This window comes from Hemiscyllium ocellatum, chromosome 24 (assembly GCF_020745735.1).
Source record: "Hemiscyllium ocellatum isolate sHemOce1 chromosome 24, sHemOce1.pat.X.cur, whole genome shotgun sequence".
Classification (NCBI taxonomy): Eukaryota; Metazoa; Chordata; class Chondrichthyes; order Orectolobiformes; family Hemiscylliidae; genus Hemiscyllium; species Hemiscyllium ocellatum.
Window position 1 is genome coordinate 16452987 of NC_083424.1, and position 24425 is coordinate 16477411.

A 24425-nucleotide genomic window follows, 5' to 3' on the forward strand; every position below is an offset into this window, starting at 1 on the left:
ATTCACTGCTGTGTCAGTAAGCAGTGGAGGTTTCTTTCTCTCTCTCCCTCTCCTTCACTGACCATGTGTTGCAAAGTGCCAATGTTTTGACTTTTTTTTCCAAGTTCCAAAACAATGCAACAGCTTATAAAACAGTAATTGCTGCTTCTGGAATCTGAGGAAATCGCCACCAACAACTAAAATACCTCAAAAAAAAAGCGGCTGTTACAGCCACAAATTTTTCCTGTCCTCCATCTTTGATTACCCAAAATTCAATTACCCAGCCTTCTGGAAAAAATAGTCCCAATCTATTCAGCCTCTCCCAATAGCTCCAACTCTGGCAACATCTTTTCTGAATTATCTTTCAATAGCAAGGAGGCCAGAGGTTGAGGCAATAAGTGAAAATAGGAGGAAATGGGGGGAAAAAAGAAAGGAATGAGAATAACAGGAGGAAAAGAGGCTTGCGAATATAACAGTTGTGGAACCTTGATAAGAAAATTTGAAACAAAACAACATGTCAAAATGACAATGCTGTGCTAGATTTCAATGTGTCAATTCTATTTTTATTCAACATGCACATATAATGAGGCATTAGTCTGAGAAAATAGAAATATTTAGTCAGTGTATCATGTTGTTAGCTTCTTTTGTTTCTTGTTTTGTGTAAACAGTTTTTAATGCAGGTTCACTCAGAAAATGATATGTCATAGTAACCAGCTCAGATAAGGTGAGAGCGACTGCCCTTGACAATTTTATGGGCGGTTTAAAGAGAAGTCTTAGCTGGTTGGAGTCATATTTGGTAACTAGAAAGATGATTGTGGTTGTTAGAGGTCTGTCATCTTAACTCCAGGATATCTCTGCAGGAGTACCTCAGGATCGTGCTTAGGCCTAACCATCTTCAGCTGCTTCATCAGTGAATTTCCCTCAATCATAAGATCAGAAGCGGTACTGTACAATCATCATCAAACAATGTTCAGCACCATTCTTAATTTCTCGGATAAGGAAGCAGTCAATGTTCAAATATAACAAGGCCTTGGACATTCTCCAGGCTTGGTTTGAAAATTAGCAAGGAACATTTGCATCCCATAAATGCCAGCAATGACCATCTTCAATTAGAAACAATCTAACCATAGCTCCCTTGTCATTCAATATCATTGCCATTACTGAATCCCTCACAAACAACATCCTGGGGGCTACCATTGAGAAGCTGAACTGGACTTGTCACATAAAAAATACAATAGCCACAAGAGCAAGTCCAGAGACGAGAAACACTGTAACAAATGATTATCTAGAACTTGTCCACCATCTACAAGGCACAAGTTGGATGTATGATGAAACATTCCTCATTTGCTTGGATGTATGTAGCTCCTGCAACACTCCAGAAACTTGACACCATCCAGGACAAGACAACCCACCTGATCAGTACCAAACCCCTCTCTCTCTCTTACCAAAGCTGAGTCACAGCAATGTGAACCAACTACAAGATAGTACATTCAAACCTGTGACGATTTCCATCTAGAAGGACAAGAGCAGCAGTTAGATGGAAACATGAACAACCTGGAAGCTCCCCTCCAAGCCACTCACTATCCTGACTTGAAATTATATCAACATTCCTTCAGTGTCATTGGGTCAAAATCCAAGAATTTCCTCCTGAACAGAATTGTGGGCCTACTTACAATTCATGGACTGCAGCGGCTGAAGAAGACAGCTCACCACAACTTTCTCCAGAGCAACCAGGGATTGCAAACAAATACCTTTCCCATCTAGCGATCAACATCTCATGAGTGAATAAAACAAAAGATGCTGCATTTAGCTTGGAGATGCTACAATATAGGAAGGATAGTATTAAGCTAGAGAGGGTTCAGAAGAGGTGAAAGGTGACGACTGCAGATGCTGGAAACCAGAGTCTAGATTAGAGCGGCGCTGGAAAAGCACAGCAGGTCAGGCAGCATCCGAGGAGCAGGAAAATTGACATTTCAGACAAAAACCTTTCATCAGGAATGACCCGATGAAGGGCTTTTGCCCTAAATGTTGATTTTCCTGCTCCTCAGATGCTGCCTGACCTGCTGTGCTTTTCCAGCGCCGCTCTAATCTAGACTCTGGTTTCCAGCATCTGCAGTCCTTTTTGTTTTTTACCCCTCCTGAGTGTGGTAAGCCACTGCCCATGAGTGAATCATTTGATATCCAGAGTTTCCCAATCCTGTCTTGATTTTCCAGCAGAAATGCATCCAAGGGTGTTTTCTGTCATGCCTCCCTCTTCTGAAGTGAGGGATTTGTGTATGCCATTCCATAAATTTACTGATTGAATGCAGGAATAATAACACTGGCAAACATATCTCATTCTTTATTCAGCTTGAATGTTGAATGTGAGGGGGAGTTGCCAGCCAGCCCATGTGTCCAGTTTCAAATGCTGGCAGAATGATATTTATGTAGTTACACCTGATGCATTTTCTGCACAGGTCAGAGGAGTAGCACTTTAAACTGAAAAAGAAGCATTTTTCAAATAGGTCAGACAGAAGCTGGTGCATTTCTTGTGTGTGATTGGGAACAGATCTTTTATCTGTTTATGTCATGTCCCACTGTTGGGCTAATATGGAGAAAGTAAGGACTGGAGATCCGAGTTGAGAGTGTGTTGCTGGAAAAGCACAGCAGGTCAGGCAGCATCACGGAGCAGGCGAATTGACATTTCAGGCATAAGCCCTTCATCAGGAATGAGACTTGTGGGCTGGGGGCCTGGGGATAATTGGGAGTGGGTGGAGGATGGGGGGATATTGGGGAGAAGATAGCTAAGAATGCGATAGGTAGATGAAGGCCATAGTAATAAAGATGTACAGCATGGAAACAGACCCTTTAGTCCAACTCGTCCATGCTGGCCAGATATCCCAACCTAAGCTAGAGCCATTTACCAACTGGCCCATAATCCCACCAAACCCTTCCTATTCATATACTCATCAATGTGCCTTTTAAATAATGTAATTGTACCAGCCTCCACCACTTCCTCTGGCAGCAGATTCCAGACACATTCAATATATATATCTTTCCCCTCTCTCCCTAAACCCAAGCCCTCTAGTTCTGGACTCCACCACCCCAGGGAAAACACTTTGCCTATTTATCCTATTCATGCCCCTCATGATTTTATAAATCTGATGTCACCCCTCAGTCTTCGATGCTCCAGGGAAAACAGCCCCAGCCTATTCAACCTCTCCTTGTAACTCTCATCCTCCAACCCTGGTAATATCCTCAACTCTTTTTTTTTAAAGACAGAAAAAAAAAGGTTTCACCACATCCTTCTGATAGAAAGGAGACAAGAATTGTATGCAATATTCCAACAGTGGCTAATGTCCTGTACAACCGCAACATGACCTCCCAACTCCCTTACTCCATACTCTGACCAATAAAGGAAAGCATACAAATGCTGCCTTCACTATCCTATCCACCTGTAACTCTCTACTTTCAAGGAGCTATGAATCTGATGGTTACAGAATCTTAGTGACAAAATTAAGTAATTTTATAAACCTGGCACTAGCTGAACAGCAAACCAGCTTCAGAATCCTGTTTGCAAAATGTATATTCAGTGTGTTCAGCTAAAACAGTTTAAAGAAAATCACAACACTAGGTTATAGTCCAACTAAACCTGTTGGACTATAATCTGGTGTTGTGATTTTTAACTTTTGTACACCCCAGCCCAACACCGCCCTCTCCAAATGATGACAACTAAAACAGGAATGCAATCAACCCCGCCAGTCTTGAACTGGAAATCGTAGTCTACGTTTAGAAGTAAGTGGGTTTTTTAAAAAATTTCAAACCAGAGAACAACTCTGACTTGTGCATCAGTATCACGTGGTCAGCCTGCATGTTCTCTAGTGAAGAGGTTCATGAAAGGTTGTAGTCAGTAACCTTAACACTGGAATACTAAAGTTACATTAATCATATTTTAATGATTTACTTAGCCTAACAAATGATAGCTTAGTCTAAACTATTTTTGTTTTGATTTTTACTGATATTTTGTGGTTCACCCCAATCCTGCTTTTCCCATAGGCCCTATTACTTATAATGCATGATTTTTTTTTTATACACCAAGCTGCATGAGAACACAACTGCATTATAGGAGAGCACTTATTTGGAGGCACTAGCTTTCAGAACACTGCTCCTTCATCCTGTAGCTGTAGAGCAGGACCATAATACAATTTATAATAAAAGATTAGTGTCATGACTAATGCTTCCAAATAAACTTGTTGGACTATAACTTGGTGTTGAGTGTTTTTAGCTTTGTCTACCCCAGTCCAGCACCAGCTCCTCCCAACATGTAAGGAGAGCAAACTTATACATTACTCCACGGGTGGTTTTTTTTGTCCACACCTGGGGCATTTGCAACATATACCTGTTGTTTACCACAGTTCACATGGGCAACACACCCACCAGCTCAGTCACTGCTGCTGGCTCCATTTGAGTCAGACCCTTTGTGCACACACTCGGAAAAGGTGATAGGTCAGAGAAGAGGGTGAAGCACATAGATGGGAAAGGTGAGGACCCCCCCCCCCTTCCACCCCACCAACCTCTCTATACATTGATATCCTCTGCCATCTACAAACAGACCCCACCAGAGAGATATTTCACTCCCCGCCCCTATCAGCATTCTGGAGAGATCACTCCCTCATCAGATCTATGCCACTCTCCCCACACTCCCCTCCTGCCACCACACGAAGTACCCACACCTTTCTTTCTCTCTTTACCCTCCCCCCCCACCAAACCTCTGACCAAAACCCCAAAGGATCCTCCCACATCTGACAGAAATTTGTTTATACTTCCACCAGTGTCATCTGCTGTTGTACCTGATTGTGGTCTCCTCAGGCATCCTGTATCCCTGATGCAATTTGCAGATCATTTGAGAACATCTCTGGGACACCTGCACCAACCAATTCCACCGCCCCATGGCTGAACACTTCAACTCCCCCTCCCACTCCCCCAAGGACATGCAGGTCCTGGGCCTCCTCCATTGCCAAACCCTTACCACCTGATGGCAGGAGTAGGAATGCTTCATATTCTGCCCTGGGACCCTGCAACCACGAGGGATCCGTGTGGATTTCACTAGTTTCCTCATTTCCCCTCCCCATATTATCCCAGTCCCAAGCCTCCAACTCAGCTCTGCCCTCCTAACCTGTGCATGACCTTTCCCATCTATTCACTCCAACCTCCTTTCTGACCTAACACCTTCTCCCCCACCTTCATCTATCTAATGCATTTTCAGCTACCTTTCCCCAACCCCAGCCCCCTCCCATTTATCTCTCTGGCCCATAAGCCTCATTCCTGATGAAGGGTTTATGCCCAAAACTTCGATTCTCCTGCTCTTTGGATGCTGCCTGACCTGCTGTGCCTTTCCAGCACCGCACTCTCAACTATAGGGTGACCATATCAGTTTTATTGCAACAGCTGAGAAAGTTTACTCACTCTGGAGAGCAAATGTCCATTATTAGTAGATTTTCAGACCCAGTCAGCACTACTTCACAATGACCGCCCCCTAAGCCCACCAACTGAGATCAGGAGGATACCTCTAGAAATGTTCTGAATGAAATTGGAGAAACCTCCTCTTGTGCAATAAGAACAGCATGTATTTTGTTGTCATGGTTTTAATGTAAAAACACATGTCCCAGGCTACTTCACAAAATATAAAATCAAAATATGACAACCAGTCGCAAAGAGAAAATAAGTCTGATGACTAAAATCTCGGTCACCAGGGTGGGTTTTCGGGAGTGCCTTAAAGAAGGACAACAAAGTAGAGAGGTTTAGGGAAGAAATGCCAGATTTAAGGGCCCCATGCCAGCAGCAGAAGGTACAGCCTCAATGGTGAAGCAATTAATATTAGAGATGTTAAAGAGCCCAGCATTAGATGAGCATGTATATCTCAGAACATTATTTGACTGGAAAAGGTACAGGAACTGAGCCTAAAGACTATACAAGGGCTTGATGAGAATATTAGAAAGCTCTTCAATGAAGATGATGTATGACCACAAACCAATGAAAATTAGTGAGCATAAGATGATGGGTGAAGACAACTTTTTGCAAATTAAGACACTAGACAGCAGAGTTTTGGACAACTTTAAGTTTACTGATGTTTGTAAATGAGAGACCAGCTAGTGTGAATTAGATAGTGGAATCTAGAGATATGAGGTATAAATGAGACTTCTGCTAGTGAACAAGATGAGCCTGATGAAGTATCAGATGGGAATACTTTAGGTAGTGTTATTGATGATTCAAATATGAGATGGGCACTTCTCGAATTTGAACATGACTCCAGGTTACAGAGTGGTTTAGTCTCAGACTCTTGTCAGGAAGGATGGTGAAGGTAGCTAGGGAACATAATTTCGAATAAGGATCTAAAACAATATCCCAGTTTTCCCAAAGTTTCACTCTTCAGTAAGAAAATTTTACGTGAACAATAACATCATGACAGAAGGGGGTCACTCAGCCCGATTGCTACCCCTCTCCTGCGGTTCAAAGCCAGGTACCCTGCAAATTATGTCCAACTGTATGTTGAAGTCTTCAATGCTATTGCTGATCTCAAGAATTCCGGAACAATGAATGACGTCCTTTTTAGTTTCACTTAATTTAGCAATGATTATTTATGACTTTTCTTCAAAAAAAGGGGAGTGTATTTGTTAACTCTTAGATGACAGCATTGCATCATTGTTCACATTTCAGTGGAACCGTTTCTTCGAGCTGAGTCATTTTTATATTAAAAAAATGTTCTTCTGTACGAAGGTTGCTTAGATATGGGATTACGTAAAGAAAAGAACGGAAACCTGGTCGAGGCCGTGTGCTTGTGTTGAGGGCGGGTTCACGGAGCTGGACAAGTCCAGTGTTCCGATGGCTGCGAGGTGGAGGAGGAGCTTCTGAGGGCAATCGGTGGATAAAAGTGAGAGCGCTCTGGGCTTAGCAGCGTGTCATACTTTCCAGTGGAAGAAGGCGGTGACATCTTCAAACAACGGTGTTGCTCACACGACTCAGGAAGGGGGGCATCGCTCGTTTGACTAACGCAGTGAGATTATGGGACATGGGGCTCAACACACCGATGACAAGGCAACGGGGATGGTGGCGGAGGAAATGAGGACGGTGGAGCCGGACAAAGGAGAGGGGGCTCGGTCCAAACAGTTCCCCCACTGGCTCCCATCCCCTCGGCGAGGCAGCGAGACTTGGAGCCGCCAGTTGGAGTTCACCTTGGTCTGTGTTGGCTACGCGGTGGGACTGGGGAACGTCTGGAGGTTCCCCTACCTGTGCTATAAGAGTGGGGGAGGTAAGCCAGAGGAGCCGGGTACATACCGATAACCATCTTTAAGGGGAGGGGGTAGTTGCGAGGGAAACGTATTTCTCTAAAGAGGCCAAACTTGAAGCGTTTGAGCACGACTGGAGGAGCTAAAGCATGGTGCAAACCCATGTGTTGTGCTTCTAAAGGGAAAACTAAGTAACAGCATCCAGCATTCTGAGGAACTACACAGCTCTTCCAGCTGGGGAGAAAGTATCTATAATTTCTCCCGAAAGGAAAAAAAAGGACATAACTCAAGAAACAAAACAGATATTGCTGGAAAAACTCAGCAGTGTCTGCTTTTGTTTCTGATTTCCAGCATTCGCACTTCATTTTTCTTAGTCTGTAACTTAAACGACTCCCCTTGAGTCCCTGGGAAAGATTTGTAAATGAGCGTTTTGAATTAGTTGTATGAAGGGAAAACAGTTGGTTTTCTGAAATGGTTTCAGAAGAAGATAGCAGTGTGAAAATAATAGGACTCGTGATGTAGCATGTATAGCTGTATTCATGAAAGCCAAACAAATAGGGCCATTTGAGTCACCACATCTGCTCCACACTGAATAAGATCACGGTTGATCAAGTTGCAGCCTTAACTCCACTGGGACCTTAATACCTTTAATTCCACTGATCAAACATCTAACTTATCCTTGACTCCAGCCAAATACTGACCCTGCCTCTACTATAGAAGTTGCCCTCAGAAGCTGCACTTCACCTCCATGTTAAATGAGGGGCCATTTATTTTTAGGTTACTTTTAAACTGCCCCATTTTGCAGAAATATCATCCTCTTGTCTACTGTGCCCAGCCTCCTCAGAATTCCATGTTTTGTAAGATCACATCTCATTCGTGGCCAGTACGTATAGACTCCCTCAGCTTTCCTCCGATATCTCCCTGACCCTGGTTTTAAAAGCACCAGCAGTGACTTGCCGGGAGGCTGGAAGAACACAGCAAGCCAGGCAGCATCAGGGGGTACAGAAGTTGACATTTTGGGTGTAAAAAATGAGGTCTGCAGATGCTGGAGATCACAGCTGCAAATGTGTTGCTGGTCAAAGCACAGCAGGCCAGGCAGCATCTCAGGAATGGTGTAACCCTTCTTCAGGACAGGGAGGTGAAACACCCGAAACGTTGAGCAGGGGAATCGAGGAATGGGGAGAAGGAAGGGATCTGCGAGTGAGTGAATCTGGGAGCAGTTATGGCCGCACGTCGAAGGGCTGGGAGAGTATTATATGGGAATACCGATACCATAATATGGTTATAATATGGGAGATACCGATGTAAAATGGCATTGATCAGGTCACACAGCCCTAGGTTTGACCAGCGAGCCTAATCTTATGACACTGTCCAAGAATTCAAGCCTCATTAACTGACCATTTAAGTGAAACAGTAATTAAATGAGGTAACACTAAATGGGACTTATCAGAATTGTATTAAATTTATACAGCATGTTCCCAATAGTTGCTCAAATTAGAGTTGCCACAATTAGAGATAAAATCATAACTCACCAAAACAATCACCCGCCTCCTAACACAATTAAAACCATGAACATTTATATCGGCCTCCAGAGGCTGAAAAAAATACGAAAGCACATCACTTTCTTCATCCGTACTCCCCTGCAACAAGTTTCCAAGTTAGCACTCGTACCTTGTGGCATTCGGGCCATGTCATCCTCTCACCATGTTTTCAGGTTTGATCGAATAATTGAATCATTGCAAGGTTAATTTTAACCTCATCCTCATTCAGGCAATTGATCTTCTGTAACGTTGGGAAATGGTCTATACAAGTCAGAAATGAGAAAGCCCAGTTCAAACTTGCCAGCCTGAAATAGGTTTTGGAGACGACAAACAGTAAACATTTCACTGTTGACGGTTAGCCCAGTTAGATTGTTCTGGCCTCTCCAAGCATTAAGGATTTAATGTTCCAGGCGCTGGTGTTAGCAATCTCGGAGGTTTTCTGATTTGCTACAAGGGGTCTGTTTAAGCAGGCTGTACTGAAACTGAAAGAAGCCAGATTGTGTGCGGGTGGTTTTATTGTTTAACTCTTTACAAGTCAGTTGCAATTGTTTGCCAGTCACATGTTAAAGTGTAGACTTTTGATTTTCATTTTATTCCCCTCGAAGTTCGTGCTCGAGTAAGTAGGGAGCAACTGCTTGAATGTGCTTTCTGAAAAAGTTATGGAAGGAGAATAAATAGTACTTTCAAATGGGAACTTGGACAAATTTATTTGAAAAGTGGGGGTGTGAGGAGAAAGGACTTGAAGGAAAGCACCAAGCACAAAATGAATTGGATTGTGGTTTGAAAAAACTGCCACCGTCCTAATGGAGTGAACGTCATCCTGTGTCCTGGATGATTTAAGAACTTACTGAAATTCCTACCAACTAACAATTTCATCCATGCATGATTAGTATTGATGCACATGCTCCTCTAGTATCACTAAAGAAATGTTTGATCGTGCCTATATGGAAACTTATAAAAGATGAAAATGTATGGTACCTTGAGCCTCCTGCCTGCTTCTCTCTCCTCTCGGAGGAGAAAGTGAGGACTACATATGCTGGAGATCAGAGCTGAAAATGTGTTGCTGGAAAAGCGCAGCAGGTCAGGCAGCGTCCAAGGAGCAGGAGAATAGAAGTTTCGGGCACGAGCCCTTCCTGAAGAAAGGCTCATGCCCGAAACGTCGATTCTCCTGCTCCTTGGATGCTGCCTGACCTGCTGCGCTTTTCCATCAACACATTTTCAGCTCTCTCTCCTCTCCCCGTCCTGCTCCACCTTAGTTTCGTAATGGTAGCTCGTTATAGGCATGAAAACATATAATATTGCTGCAACCAGGTGAGTAGGTTCCCCTCTTTTAAACCAACCCTCTTCCCTTTGGTTGACTGTAGTTTAAAAAAAGTTAATCCATTCTAGAATGCAGTTGTATAACCTTTTTAATTAAAGCTTACTACTTGTCAAATTTAAGGAGAAACTTGTAAGATTTTGAGTGAAAGAGCTCCTGAGCAAAATAATAATGTGCAAAAAACATAGGTATAGAGTTTTAAAAAGAAGGCATTACACAATAAAAAGAAGTAATATATATTTTTAAGAAGTCCTGAGTCGTTATAGTTGAATCTGAGACCAGAGTTGTTTAGTTATTCTGTATCCTCAGCACTAGCAACATTTGTAGAATCCTTCTGTTGATTGAATGGATATTTCTCTCTTGTCTTCTCACCAGCTCTTGAGATAATTAAGGCGAGAGAGGTTCTTCTAGTCCTTATTGTTTCCGATCCATTTTCTTCTCTGTCTGCTGCTCTGCCAAGCAGCTACAGAGCAACCGTTCAAACCAGTCTGGCTTTGTTTATGTTTCTAAGTTGGATACTTCAGTGACCTATCACATCCAACATGTGCCATGTATCATAAAGTGCAAATTAAAACGGGAGGTACCATTTTTTTGATGCATAGCTCAATTGACTGGCTTCTGAGTTTTTTTTTAATTTGGAACCAAAATTGCCATTTTATATTAATGATTTTATTATTCCATATTAGTTTTGTGACCTTACTTCAATCTGTGGCCAGATGATTGCATCATTCTAGATTTCTTCCTTTCCAAAACCATATTAGGTCATGAAGGTCTCTGATATTAAAATCAGATGATGGAAGTTGTGAATAATGGTCTTTCAATTTTCTACTATCTTGATAACTGAAAAACTGGTAAATACGTTTTAGAGAGTATGGTTGCTGGGAACAGTCACTGCTGGCCTGATGGACTCCCTGTGGTTCAGAGATGGTATCTTGTATGGCATTATATTGTCAATATTACTAGATCTTGGGCAACAGCTTGTCCACCGAGGTTGCAAGTATGACAATAATACCTTGTTTGTGTAAGATAGTTAAACATCCCATTCATGAAATGAAAGTTGACACTCAGCCAGCTAAAGCTTTTTGGATAGGTAACTCAAAGACTTGGTCAAAGGAGCAGGTTTTAAGAATCATTTTAAAAGAGAAGGGAGTTAGAGAGACAGTGTAGTTTACTACATTGTAAGGCAATTCCAGAGCTTAAGATTGAGGCAGCTGCAGTGGCATAGCAATGGAATTTGTATTTTTAATTCAAAGGAGTTGTTTAATTGATATAAAATAATGTAATACTATTCCTGTTTTGTTTATTTACATTTGTTCAAACAATGATTTATTTTTAACGTATCAGAATGCATTTATTTATAATTTTCAAATGTTAAAAGAAATACTTTTCAGGCAATTACTGCGTTCTCAGAATCAACATTCATGTTGTCTACAAGAAATATTTACAGTATCTTTTTTTCAGTATAATTTAAAAGGCAAAGATTCTGGCACTAATTTATTCCAAGTATTGCTGAGCAAGATGGTTTTGAAACCCTTGTTTGTACTGAGGATATGATATTGCTTGGAGAAATTTTTATTTTGCAAAATGCTGTTCAATTAATTATCCAAATTGGTCCCAGTCCCTTTGAAGCTGTGTAGCTACATGAACAAGTCCAACATTTACATTCTTTTATTTCCCTGCTGAATGAGAGCCTTGGTAACCAGCTCTTCTCCACCCAAATCCCGTTTAAATCACTGTGGAACTGTGAAGCTAATGGTTGCCAACTGAAAAAATTGTAAATTTTATTATCGGTCCTTATTGGTGTCTCCTTGTTGCTGCCTTTGGTGATCTTTGCCACATTAAGAAGGATCGAGAGTAATATTTAAGGCTTTTTTTTGAGGCAAAAAATGTACAAAGCTGGAGAAAGGATCAGTAAGATTGTGATAATTAAGAGGTTTATTTTGGTTTCAGTAGCAACTTAAGGGTGTCTAGCTTTGGATTAATAGAATTGCTTTCAGCATAAATGAGGATTCAAATAAGGATACAATGTGCTTGAGCTGTATCAAGCACACGATAACAACTTTTGATATAGTGTCTCTTAATTTAGTAATAAATCGTAAGGTGCTTAACAGATTAAACAAATCTGCCTCCAAGCTGCACAATGGGATACAGCAGATGGTCAAATCTTGATCAAAGAATAATTTTCAAGGAGCATGATTTTTTAATTTTGACCCTTGGAGAAGATTAGAATATGGACCTTTGCTTTGCTTTATATTAACCTGAACACTTTAGTTTGGAAATATTTTGATTCTCATGCTCTCAAAATACGACAAAAAACATGTTGCCCTAGGTACCATACCACAGGCTTGCTAAACACACTGATGTGGTTAAATCTTTAGACCCAGATTTCACCAGAACCACCCTACTTTGGTCCCACTGGCAAGATAGATAATTGATGCGTATTGGTACACTGTCAGGGCAGAGTTACCATCCTGAGAGTCCTAAACATGGACACGGTGACTTCCAGCAGATCACAGCAACTGTCCCATCCTCATCTCAGCTGGTGAATTATTACATCTCTGTCAAAAAACATTTGAAAGAAGAACTAAAAGTAGCAAGAACGCTGAGTGCACCCTGCATGCGGATATTACTTTATAGCATGATTGCCCTTACTGACTAAGCTGGCTAAGTCCTGAAAGGTGTATTTGCCAGACTGGCCTTGCAGCAAAGAATCAACACAGGGAAAACATATTTGACTTTGTCCTTACCAATGACCTGTTGCAGACATTCCCTCCAAGACCGTATTGGCATGAAGATCCACTATATGATCTTTTGAAAATAAAGGCCTGTTTTCTCTCTGACGACAATATTATTGTATTGTGTGGAACAATGTTGGTATTAAATGGGACAGATTACAATAGATCTGTTAGCTATGAACTGGGCATCCATGAGGTTCTGTGAACGGTTAACATTGGCAAAATTGATTTCTGCTACGATTTTTAAACTGATCGAGCGATTACTTTACTCTATTGTTGCCTTCAAAGCAAGGAATCAATCTTGATTTAATGACAAGTCATGGACATATCAGGCTGTCTAAAAATGAGGTGCCAGTCTGGCAAAGCTACAACCCAGGATTACGAGCATGCTATGGACAAAGCTAAATGAACCCATAATCATCAAATAAGATCTAAGCTCTTGAGTTCTTCCGCATGCATTGACAGATAATTAAACTTCTAATGGAAGAAGGAGGCTCCACAAACATCTCCAGTCAAGAGTGATCATTGAGTCCAACACATCAGGACAACAGGTTGAAGTGTTGGTAGTCACTTTCAAATAACAGTGGCAAATGGATGATCCATCTCTGCCACTTCCTGATTGTAACAGGTTTAAGTCTTCTCATTGCATATGTCAAATAATTTCTGCCCCCTTAAACATTCCAAGAACAGGTGCAGCATGGGGTTAGAGTAAAGCTTGCTGTAGACAGATTCTGGATCAGTGGTGCTGGAAGAGCACAGCAGTTCAGGCAGCATCCAACGAGCAGCGAAATCGATGTTTCGGGCAAAAGTCCTTCATCAGGAATAAAGGCAGAGAGACTGAAGCGTGGAGAGATAAGCTTGGGGAGGTTGGGGGTGGAGAGAGTAGCATAAAATACAATGGGTGAGTGGGGGAGGGGATGAAGGTGATAGGTCAGGGAGGAGAGGGTGGAGAGGATAGGTGGAAAAGGAGATAGGCAGGTCGGACAAGTCATGGGGACAGTGCTGAGCTGGAAGTTTGGAACCAGGATGAGGTGAGGGAAGGGGAAATGAGGAAACTGTTGAAGTCCACATTGATGTCCTGGGGTTGAAGTGTTCCCAGGCGGAAGATGAGGCGTTCTTCCTCCAGGTGTCTGGTGGTGAGGGAGCGGCGATGAAGGAGGCCCAGGACCTCCATGCCCTCGGCAGAGTGGGAGGGGGAGTTGAAATGTTGGGCCACAGGGCGGTGTGGTTGATTGGTGCGGGTGTCTCGGAGATGTTCCCTAAAGAGCTCTGCTAGGAGGCGTCCAGTCTCCCCAATGTAGAGGAGACCGCATCGGGAGCAACGGACACAATAAATGATATTAATGGATGTGCAGGTAAAACTTTGGATGTGGAAGGCTCCTTTAGGGCCTTGGATAGAGGTGAGGGAGGAGGTGTGGGCACAGGTTTTACAGTTCCTGCGGTGGCAGGAGAAAGTGCCAGGATGGGAGGGCGGGTCGGGGGGGGGGGGGGGGCGTGGACCTGACCAGGTAGTCACGGAGGGAACGGTCTTTGCAGAAAGCGGAAAGGGGTGGGGAGGGAAATATATCCCTGGTGGTGGGGTCTTTTTGGAGGTGGCGGAAATGTCGGCGGATGATTTGGTTTATGCAAAGGTTTGTAGGGTGGAAGGTGAGCACCAGGGGCATTCTGTCCTTGTTACGGTTGGAGGGGTGGGGTCTGAGGGCAGAGGTGCGGGATGTGGACGAGATGCGTTGGAGGGCATCTTTAACCACGTGGGAAGGGAAATTGCGGTCTCTAAAGGAGGAGGCCATCTGGTGTGTTCTACGGTGGAACTGGTCCTCCTGGGAGCAGATATGGCGGAGGCGGAGGAATTGGGAATACGGGATGGCATTTTTGCAAGAGATAGGGTGGGAAGAGGTGTAATCCAGGTAGCTGTGGGAGTCGGTGGGTTTGTAAAAAATGTCAGTGTCAAGTCGGTCGTCATTAATGGAGATGGAGAGGTCCAGGAAGGAGAGGGACGTGTCAGAGATGGTCCAGGTAAATTTAAGGTCAGGGTGGAATGTGTTGGTGAAGTTGATGAATTGCTCAACCTCCTCGCGGGAGCACGAGGTGGCGCCAATGCAGTCATCAATGTAGCGGAGGAAGAGGTGGGGAGTGGTGCCGGTGTAATTACGGAAGATCAACTGTTCTACGCAGCCAACAAAGAGACAGGCATAGCTGGGGCCCATACATGTGCCCATGGCTACCCCTTTGGACTGGAGGAAGTGGGAGGACTCCAAAGGAGAAATTGTTAAGGGTGAGGACCAGTTCGACCAAACGAATGAGCGTGTCGGTGGAAGGGTACTGTTGGGGACGTCTGGAGAGGAAAAAACGGAGGGCTTGGAGGCCCTGGTCATGGCAGATGGAAGTGTAGAGGGATTGGATATCCATGGTGAAGATGAGGCGTTGGGGGCTGGAGAAACGGAAGTCTTGGAGGAGGTGGAGGGCGTGGGTGGTGTCTTGAACATATGTGGAGAGATCCTGGACTAGTGGAGATAGGACAGTGTCGAGGTAGGTAGAGATAAGTTCAGTGGGGCAGGAGCATGCTGAGACAATGGGTCGGCCGGGGTGGTCAGGCTTGTGGATCTTGGGAAGGAGGTAGAACCGGGCAGTGCGGGGTTCCCGGACTATGAGGTTGGAAGCTGTGGGTGGGAGATCTCCTGAGGTGATAAGGTTCTGTATGGACTGGGAGATGATGGTTTGGTGATGGGGTGTGGGGTCATGGTCGAGGGGGCAGTAGGAAGAGGTGTCCTCGAGTTGGCGTTTGGCTTCAGCAGTGTAGAGGTCAGTGCGCCAGACTACCACTGCGCCCCCTTTATCCGCTGGCTTAATGGTGAGGTTGGGATTGAAGCAGTCCTGGCCCTTCTTCACTGCCGCTCCCTCACCACCAGACGCCTGGAGGAAGAATGCCTCATCTTCCGCCACTTCAGCCCCAGGGCATCAATGTGGACAACAGTTTCCTCATTTCCCCTTCCCCCACCTCATCCTAGTTTCAAACTTCCAGTTCAGCATTGTCACCATGACTTGCCCGGACTTGTCCGACCTGCCTAGCTTCTTTTCCACCTATCCACTCCACCCTCTCCTCCCTGACCTATCACCTTCATCTCCTCCCCCACTCACCCATTGTACTCTATGCTACTCTCTCCACCCCCAACCTCCTCTAGCTTATCTCTCCACACTTCAGTCTCTCTGCCTTTATTCCTGATGAAGGGCTTTTGCCTGAAACGTCGATTTCGCTGCTCGTTGGATGCTGCCTAAACTGCTGTACTCTTCCAGCACCACTGATCCAGAATCTGGTTTCCAGCATCTGCAGTCATTGTTTTTACCTTGCTGTAGACGGAGCCTGTTCAAATTCCCAGGCCATGTTCAGTATGACATTAGCTATTGATTAAATCACACCCCCACCTGCCATTGTCCTGAACTGACAGCGAATTACTATGCTGTAGAGATATATAATTCTGTATAATTATTCCCTGCTATTTCCTATCAATTAGGTTATAGCTGATCTGATAATTCTCAACTGCACTTTTCCTACCTTTTCTCTTGCTGATTAAAAATTTTTCTTGTCTCATCCATGAATGTACTTTAATGATTCAGCCTCTACACTCTGCTGCTGTAATGATTTCCATTGATCCAGTATCCTCTTGAGAGGAGATTCCTCCTCCCTCCCTCTTCCCCCTCCCCTGAGGTTATGCCATTGATCCTCGGCCCCCCCGTGATGAGGAAAGCGTCTCTCAGCATCTACCCCTCTGAACCTCTTAAAAATCTTGTATGTTTCAATCCGGTCACCTCTATTTTTCTAAACTCCAATTAATACAGCCCTAACCTACTTCTTAAAACAATCAATCATATCCAAAATCAACCTCGTGAACTTCCTCTGGACTGCCTCTAGTGCCGGTATGTCTCCTTTAAGGGGGCCAAAACTGTTTAGACTGTTCAAGTGTGGTCAAACTATACCTTATATAGTTTGAGCAAGAACTCCCAATTAAAAACTACACCATTCTCTTTGACAGGAATGCTGGCTTTTATTTTAAAGTCTGAAACCTCTAATTTTCCAATGTTATCTGTCAAGTTTCTGCTCATGCACTTGGTGTGTTGTAGTTCTGTTCGCCAAGCTGGGAATTTGTGTTGCAGTCGTTTCGTCCCCTGTCTAGGTGACATCCTCAGGGCTTGGGAGCCTCCTGTGAAGCGCTTCTGTGATGTTTCCTCCTGCATTTATAGTGATATAAATTATAGTATCACTATAAATGGCGGAGGAAAGATCACAGAAGTGCTTCACAGGAGGCTCCCAAGCACTGAGGATGTCACCTAGACAGGGGACGAAACGACTGCAACACAAACTCCCAGCTCGGCGAACAGAACCACAACAACGAGCACCTGAGCTACAAATCTTCTCCCAAACTTTGAACTTGGTGTGTCTACATCCCTTTTGTAGGTCATCCTCATTACCTATCTTCCCACTTACACTTGTCTACATAAGGTACTAATATTAATGTGGATGCACAATAGGAACCTACCTGGAGACAGTATTTGTAAATATAACCCCAATTTAAATAAAACCTAACTCCAGTAACACATCTGTGCTATTTCTCTGCTGCTATGAATAATGACTTGATATCTCATTACTTGCATTGAAACTGCCAAGTTGATGTAATTTAGAACTTGATCTTTAATTCATGCCTGTCCATAACACATCTTGCTTGTGGCATCTGTTTGATTTCTGAAGGAAATTATATAGTCATGCAATATACATTGTTCTCATGATCATTGTGAACCACCTCTAGAGGATCTTCAGAATATATCTGATTTGTATATTGGAAATGTGGCATTACCTGCATTGAACTCAAAAATAAACTCACCAAAGGGGAAGGGGTTTTCAGACTAGTAAACTGAATAACTGCTTATTATAAATATAAAATATGTTAACCATAGCTGAGCCAGCCATATGAATACTGTAGTCATAATAGCAGGTCAAGACTGTAAATTCCCATACCTTTTCTAGACCTGCATACATGTAATAATTGGGGGAGAAAAGGAGCTGGCTTTATAGTTAGAATGTTAGAGTTCTTAAACTGCTTATGTGGAGGCAGTAGATCCTGAATCTGTGGTGTAAGGTTGCTTAAAGGGAATGAGTCAAAGTGTGGTGCTAGAAAAAGCACAGCAGGCCAGGCAGTATCCAAGGGGCAGGAGAATCAATGTTTTGGGCACAAATGTCTATTTTGCTGGAATCGCCAAAATGTTAACATAAGTTTGTCTGATCAAACATTGTAACATTATTTTTCAATCCATTACTACATTCAGACCCCTAAATATAAATCATAGGATAGTATAGCACAGGAGGCAGCCATTTGGCTCATCATGCCGGTGTCAGCACATTTGAAAGTTTTTTTTTATCCGTGATATCCTGCTGTTTCATCATTGCATTGCAATTTTTTTTTTGCTTCAGTATTGCATGGTTGCAGATGATGTTAGCGTCTGTCTCTGATGTATCTGTCTCTGTTCTCACGAAGAAGAGTGATGATGCAGACATTCCAGCTAAAGTTGAGGTGTAAAATATTAAATTAAATAGTACTAATAATGAGAAGGCAAGTAACTGACCTCCTTGAAGGTGGATAAATAATAGGGCTGGAAGAATTGTATCCCAGGCTGTTTAAAGGAAGTCTGGGAGGAACGAAATAGCAGATATTCTGAGTGTCATTTTCAATTGTCAGTAGAGGATAGCTCAGGATTGAAGGTTAGTGAGCATTGTACCATTATTAAGAGTGTGATGGATAGCCAAGTTATTATTACCTGGCCAGTCTGACCTTTAGTCATTACAGTCAAACAACATGGGAATAGACCTTCAGTCCATTCTGACCATAATCCCTAAGCTAACCTAGCCCTCCCCTCCACCAACCTGCTTGCAGTTGGCCCATATTCCTCCAAACATTTTTTATTCACGTACTTGTCATTTTAAACATTGTAACTGTACCCATGTCCACCACTTCCTCTGAAAGATCATTCCATACACAAACTTTTGTGTAACAAAGAAAAATTGCCTCTTATTTTAGATCTTTCTCCTCTTTCCTTAAAAGTTATGCCCTCTTGACTTATCCACCATCCTAAGGAAAAGACATCTTATCTAAACCCCTCATGAAATTATAAACCTCTATAACATCATCCCTCAATCTCTTACGCTCCAATGAAAAAAGTTCCATCTTACCCATTCTCTCCTTATAACTTGAACCCTCCGTTTCTGGCAACATCCTAGTTAATTTCTTCTGAATCCTTTCCAGTTTAGTAATATTCTTCTATAACAGGTCAACCAGAACTGGACACCATACTCCAGAAAAGGCCTTCTCAATGTCCTGTACAACTCAACGTGACATCCCAACTCCTATACTCCAGAGGTCTGAGCAATGAAGACTAATTGTGCTGAAAACCTTTTTGACCAGCAATATTGAGAGAGGGGTTTAACCCTACTTGTAAAAGCAGAGATAGTCTGCATGGTTTTTCTGACTGTTTGTTTCACTAATGTTACTTTCATAAATAATTCAAGTAAAAGAACACCTGAGACCAGAGCAAATGGATGTTGCCTGTCTGGATTTTACTAAGGCATTTGTTAAGATCACGGCTGACTAGTCAGAAAAATTTAAAGCCCATGGGATCCAAAATCTGTTGATTGACTGACAGGAAACACAAGCCAACAGATGTTTTGGTGACTGGAAAGTAGTTTCCAGTGTTGGCTTATTGGTGTTGGCTACGTAGAACAGTCCATCTTCCGTAGTTACACTGGCACCACGCCCCACCTAAACCTCCACTACATTGATGACTGCATTGGTGCCACCTCATGTTCCCGCAAGGAGGTTGAGCAGGTCATCAACTTCACCAACACGTTCCACCCCAACCCTCAAATTCACCTGGACCGTCTCTGACACCTCCCTCCCCTTCCTGGACTCTCCATCTCTATCAATGACAACCAACTTAACACTGACATTTTTTACAAATCCACTGACTCCCACAGCTACCTGGATTACACCTCTTCCCACCCTACCTCCTGCAAAAATGCTATGCCATGTTCCTAGTTCCTCCGCCTCTGCCGTATCTGCTCCCAGGAGGACCAGTTCCACCAGAGAACACACCAGATGGCCTCCTTTTAAAGACCATAGTATCCCCTCCCATGTGGTTGAAGATGCCCTCCAATGCATCTCATCCACGTTCCACACCTCTGCCCTCAAATCTCACCCCTCCAAACGCAACAAGGACAGAACCCCCCGGTTCTCACCTTCCACCCCATCAACCTCCGCATAAACTGCATCATCAGCCAACATTTCCGCCACCTACATGTAGACCCCATCCGCTTTCCACAAAGACCGGTTCCCTCCGTGACTACCCGGTCAGGTCCATGCCCCTAACAACCCACCCTCCCCTCCTGGCACCTTCTGCCACCGCAGGAATTGCAAAACCTGTGTCCAAACCCCCCCCCCCCCCCACCTCCATCCAAGGCCCCAAAGGAGCCTTCCACATCCATCAAAGTTTCACCTGCACATCCACCAATGTCCTTTATTGTATTCGTTGCTCCCAATGCGGTCTCCTTTACATTAGGGAGACTGTGGACGCCTTCTCGCAGAGCGCTTTAGGGAACATCCCCAGGACACCCGCATCAATCAACCCCACCACCCTGTAGCCGAACATTTCCACTCCCCCTCCCACTCTGCCAACGACATACAGATCCTGGGCCTCCTCCACTGCTGCTCCCTCACCACCCGATGCCTGGAGGAAGAACACCTCATCTTGTGCCTTGGAACATTTCAACCCCAGGGCATCAATGTTGACTTCACCAGTTTCCTCATTTCCCCTCCCCCCACCTTACCCCATTTCCAACGTGCCAGCTCAGCACCATCCTCATGACCTGTCCTACCTGCCATTGTTCCTTCCCAGCTATCCACTCCACCCTCCTCTCTGACCTATCACCTCCATCCACCTATTGCCCTCTCAGCTACCTTCTCCCCAGCCCCACCCCCCCTCCCATTTATCTCTCCACCCCGGAGGCTCCCTGCCTCATTCCTGATGTCGATTTACCTGCTCCTCGGATGCTGCCTGTCCTACTGTGCTTTACCAGCACCACACTAATCTTGACTGATCTCCAGCATCTGCAATCCTTACTTTCACCATGGGTAGAAAATTGGCTGACTAACAAAAGGCACAGAGATGTAAATGGGTCATTTTTCAGATTGTTAAGGGGTAATGAGTGGTTGCCACAGGGATTGGTACCAGGATCTCCACCTTTTACAGTTTATGCAAATGACTTTGACTAAGAGGTGAGAGATATGGTTGCCAAATTTGCAGACCATACAAATAGGTAGGAAAGTAAGTTGTGAAGATGAAATTAGAATGCTAAGATCGGTTCCGATCGGTTAACTGGGCAAAAATCTGATGAATGGTGTATAACTTGGGGAAAATGTGAAATTGTCCCTTTTTTTGACAAATTTTGTTCTGCATTCTTTCTATCTAAGTTGAGTTGTACAGGGTGTCCCGAAATGTTAGTGTGCAAGTACGTCAAGTAATTAGTAAACTTAATAGAATGTTGCCATTTATTATGAGGGGAATTTAATACAAACTGGCAAAGTTATGCTTCTGTTAAGCAGGGTGCTGGATGAGACATCGAGAGTACAGTGCACAGTATTAGTGACCTTTAAGGACAGGATACAAATGCATTGGAGACAGTTCAAATAAGACTAATGTCTGGAATGAACGAGTTGTCTAATGAGGACAGTTTGCACAGGAAGTTGAAAAGTTATCAACATAGACGGGGAATATTAATTTGAGGTTAAAATATTTATTTTGCTTTCTGTACATGATTTGGCATAGAGTTAAATATCCTAGCTGAACCTTCCTGGTTTAGATATTGTACATCAGAAATTCCTTAATCAGTTTGTCTTGGGGGAATATGCAATTGCGTGTCCTACTATCGAGGACCCAAGGGTATGGTGCTGTTTTGGATTTCTGATCACTGAGGTTCCACTGCAAGAAACCCATGTGTTCATGTAAATATAGTGAATGGTTAATGTCGTCATGAATTGTTCTTACTTTCATATTGATGTCCACTCTTAAATTTATTCTATTGAATGATGTCACAATTTGAATACTCACAGGCAGTATTCCTGATCCTGTTTTGTTGAAGTAAGAAAAATAGAAGGATTAGCGAACACTGATTATAAACTTGATGAACAGGAGACTGCATTTTTAAAAACTTGTATCCAGTAGCTAGAAGTTCATGAGAAAGTTTTGTGTTCTCATTTACTGCACATTTTGAGGTTTTTTTTCCTCTCTCTTACCCTTACCTACCATATGCCTGTATGCAGTTACACAGCTTGTGGTAGAGTCACTCAGTAAACTATTCTTCCAACATTGGATGTACTAGCTATTCTGCTTAACTAAAACAACTTTGGTGCAATGACATGTTGATTCTGTTACTTGACTAGTAATCAGAACAACTTTGGATCTTTCCACGGTACCACCATTTCAATACAACTTGTAAAAATTCTGTCAGCAGAATAAGTGCTTGGGAAGCACAACTGCTTTACAAAATTAGCCATGTCAAAAACTGATAGTCAGGTCCTTTATCTTTTCAACTAATTATGATGCAGTTATTTAGTCAATTCGAAATGTCATCGTCATCGTCATCGTCATCCTCCTCCTCCTCCGCCACCACCACCACCACCACCACACTGGTTCAAAGCCACTAGTCTGCGTACAATCTGAATCTTGGCAGGACTGTGAGCTAGATTCCAGAATTCCTCATCCTTACCTGCACTGTTACTTCCGAGAAACCACTTTAAGTCTTTTCATTAAATGTGATATGTTTTTAAGGATTCTGTCAAGACTGTTTTCTCTATCTGGAATCATTTCACTTACTGTATTGAAGATTATGGGTCAGTGGTTTCTTAGTGGTTACAATTTAAAGTTAGCCATGAGCCAAATGGACATGGTTACTTCCCAAATAATGTTACTCATTTCAGCAGCCATCCATATCAGTGGGTTGGTAACTGTGCCTCGTTCCACTTTCAGATATTTTCTAACCTATCTGTTCAGAGATGATAAAGCACACCTTTTGGAGCAGATGGGATGTGACCCTGGGCCTCCTGGCTCAGACATAGGGACACTATCACTGTGCCACAGAGCCCTTCCACTCTAACAAAATAGTTATATCACAAACTTGATGCTTATACCTCTCCAAGAATAAAGGTAAAAATATTATGATCATAAACTGTTTATCTTGGCACTTCATCAATATTTTTCTATGCAATGAAAAAGTTTTTCTTGCTTTTTTTTTCCTGCTGATGAACTTCCGACTTTTTTTTAAAAATCAGGTAAAAGGATCGCACAGCAGTAGCATAGTTTGAGTAGTAATTTGTGCCTGACAATTAGAATTGCATAGTCATTCTGATTTTGGACTTTCTGGTTACACGCAAGCTGGAACAAAGATTACTCTGACTCAGAAAGGAAGTGTTGTTGTAGGCTTGATGTCTTAAATTGAATGGATCAGAATTGCTTTTGTTTCCACCCTTTTTTAGACAGAATATACTTTGCACCTTTTCTAAAAAATATTTGCTGAATCTTCTTAAAGCATATATTCAGCACAAATTAATTTTACATGAACACACTAATTTAAGATTTAAAACTTTTAAACCATGTGATTACAGCAAACAAGTCAATTAAAGAAAAATGCGGTTTGGGGCTAACCTTCAGTATGTGGATTCAAACATCATCAGATATCAAGGAATGAGTCTACAGGCAATGTAATTTAAAAATCTGGTAGGCAGTTCGTGTATATAACAAGATTAGGCAAACAGCAATATAATGTTTAGATATTTTGTTTATGACGTTCAAGAATAAGTATTGGCTTGACACCTGTTGTGTCCCAAGATACTTCAAAGAAAAACATCCTCTATTCAAAGAGGAATTACTGATTATGTTCTTTTTTTTTAAAGCGGGAAAAATCAAACATATAAAGTTTCAAATCACAGGCCCAAGTGGCAAAAGGTATTTCTGTCAATGCTGGAACCTAAAGGTGTTTAGGTGAGTTACATGCAACACTGGAACCTAAGGGGGAGAACGCAGTGAGAGCTTTCAGTGATGGAGCTGTTTAAAGATGATTGAGAAGGGATGGCGATCATGGAGGGATTTAAACACCAGATTTTATTTTACCTTTTGAGGCATTGGGGCATCTGGAGATCTGGGTAGGTCAGTTGGCATGGATGAGCGGAACTCTGTGCCAAGTAATATGGATGCAGCAGCATTTTCTAATCAACTAGAGAGTGAGCAATGGGAGACCAGTGATGCAGAGCATTGAAATAATTGGGTCCAAAGGTTACAAAAGCTATTCAGTTGGACAAAACGTGCAATCAAGATGTAAAAGGAACGTTGTGACAGAGTGCAGAATTATGGGAAGTTTACTATTAAGATATTTTGATCAATCAAATACCAGGGAGCTCAAGTTCATTCAATACATTCAGATCAGGCTCCGAGAACAGTATGGCATGGAAATAAACAAGGCTAATCTTGTATTGTGTAATGACTAATTTCA

The 24425-nt window shown here is 42.9% G+C and overlaps 1 protein-coding gene across 2 annotated transcripts in view; it reads left to right on the forward strand.

The window, feature by feature from the left end:
- The window catches only part of LOC132827069 (sodium- and chloride-dependent GABA transporter 1-like), a 118331-nt gene that overhangs the window by 35996 nt on the left and 57910 nt on the right, over positions 1–24425 (forward strand). The window contains exon 1 of one of the 2 annotated variants that reach the window (XM_060843513.1): positions 6874–7267. The exons of the other annotated variant lie outside the window; for it this stretch is intronic. Coding sequence (XP_060699496.1) covers positions 7021–7267 — 247 coding nt within the window. The 5' untranslated portion in view covers positions 6874–7020. Of the gene's footprint in view, positions 1–6873; positions 7268–24425 lie in introns of those variants that run through there. 2 annotated transcript variants of the gene reach the window in all.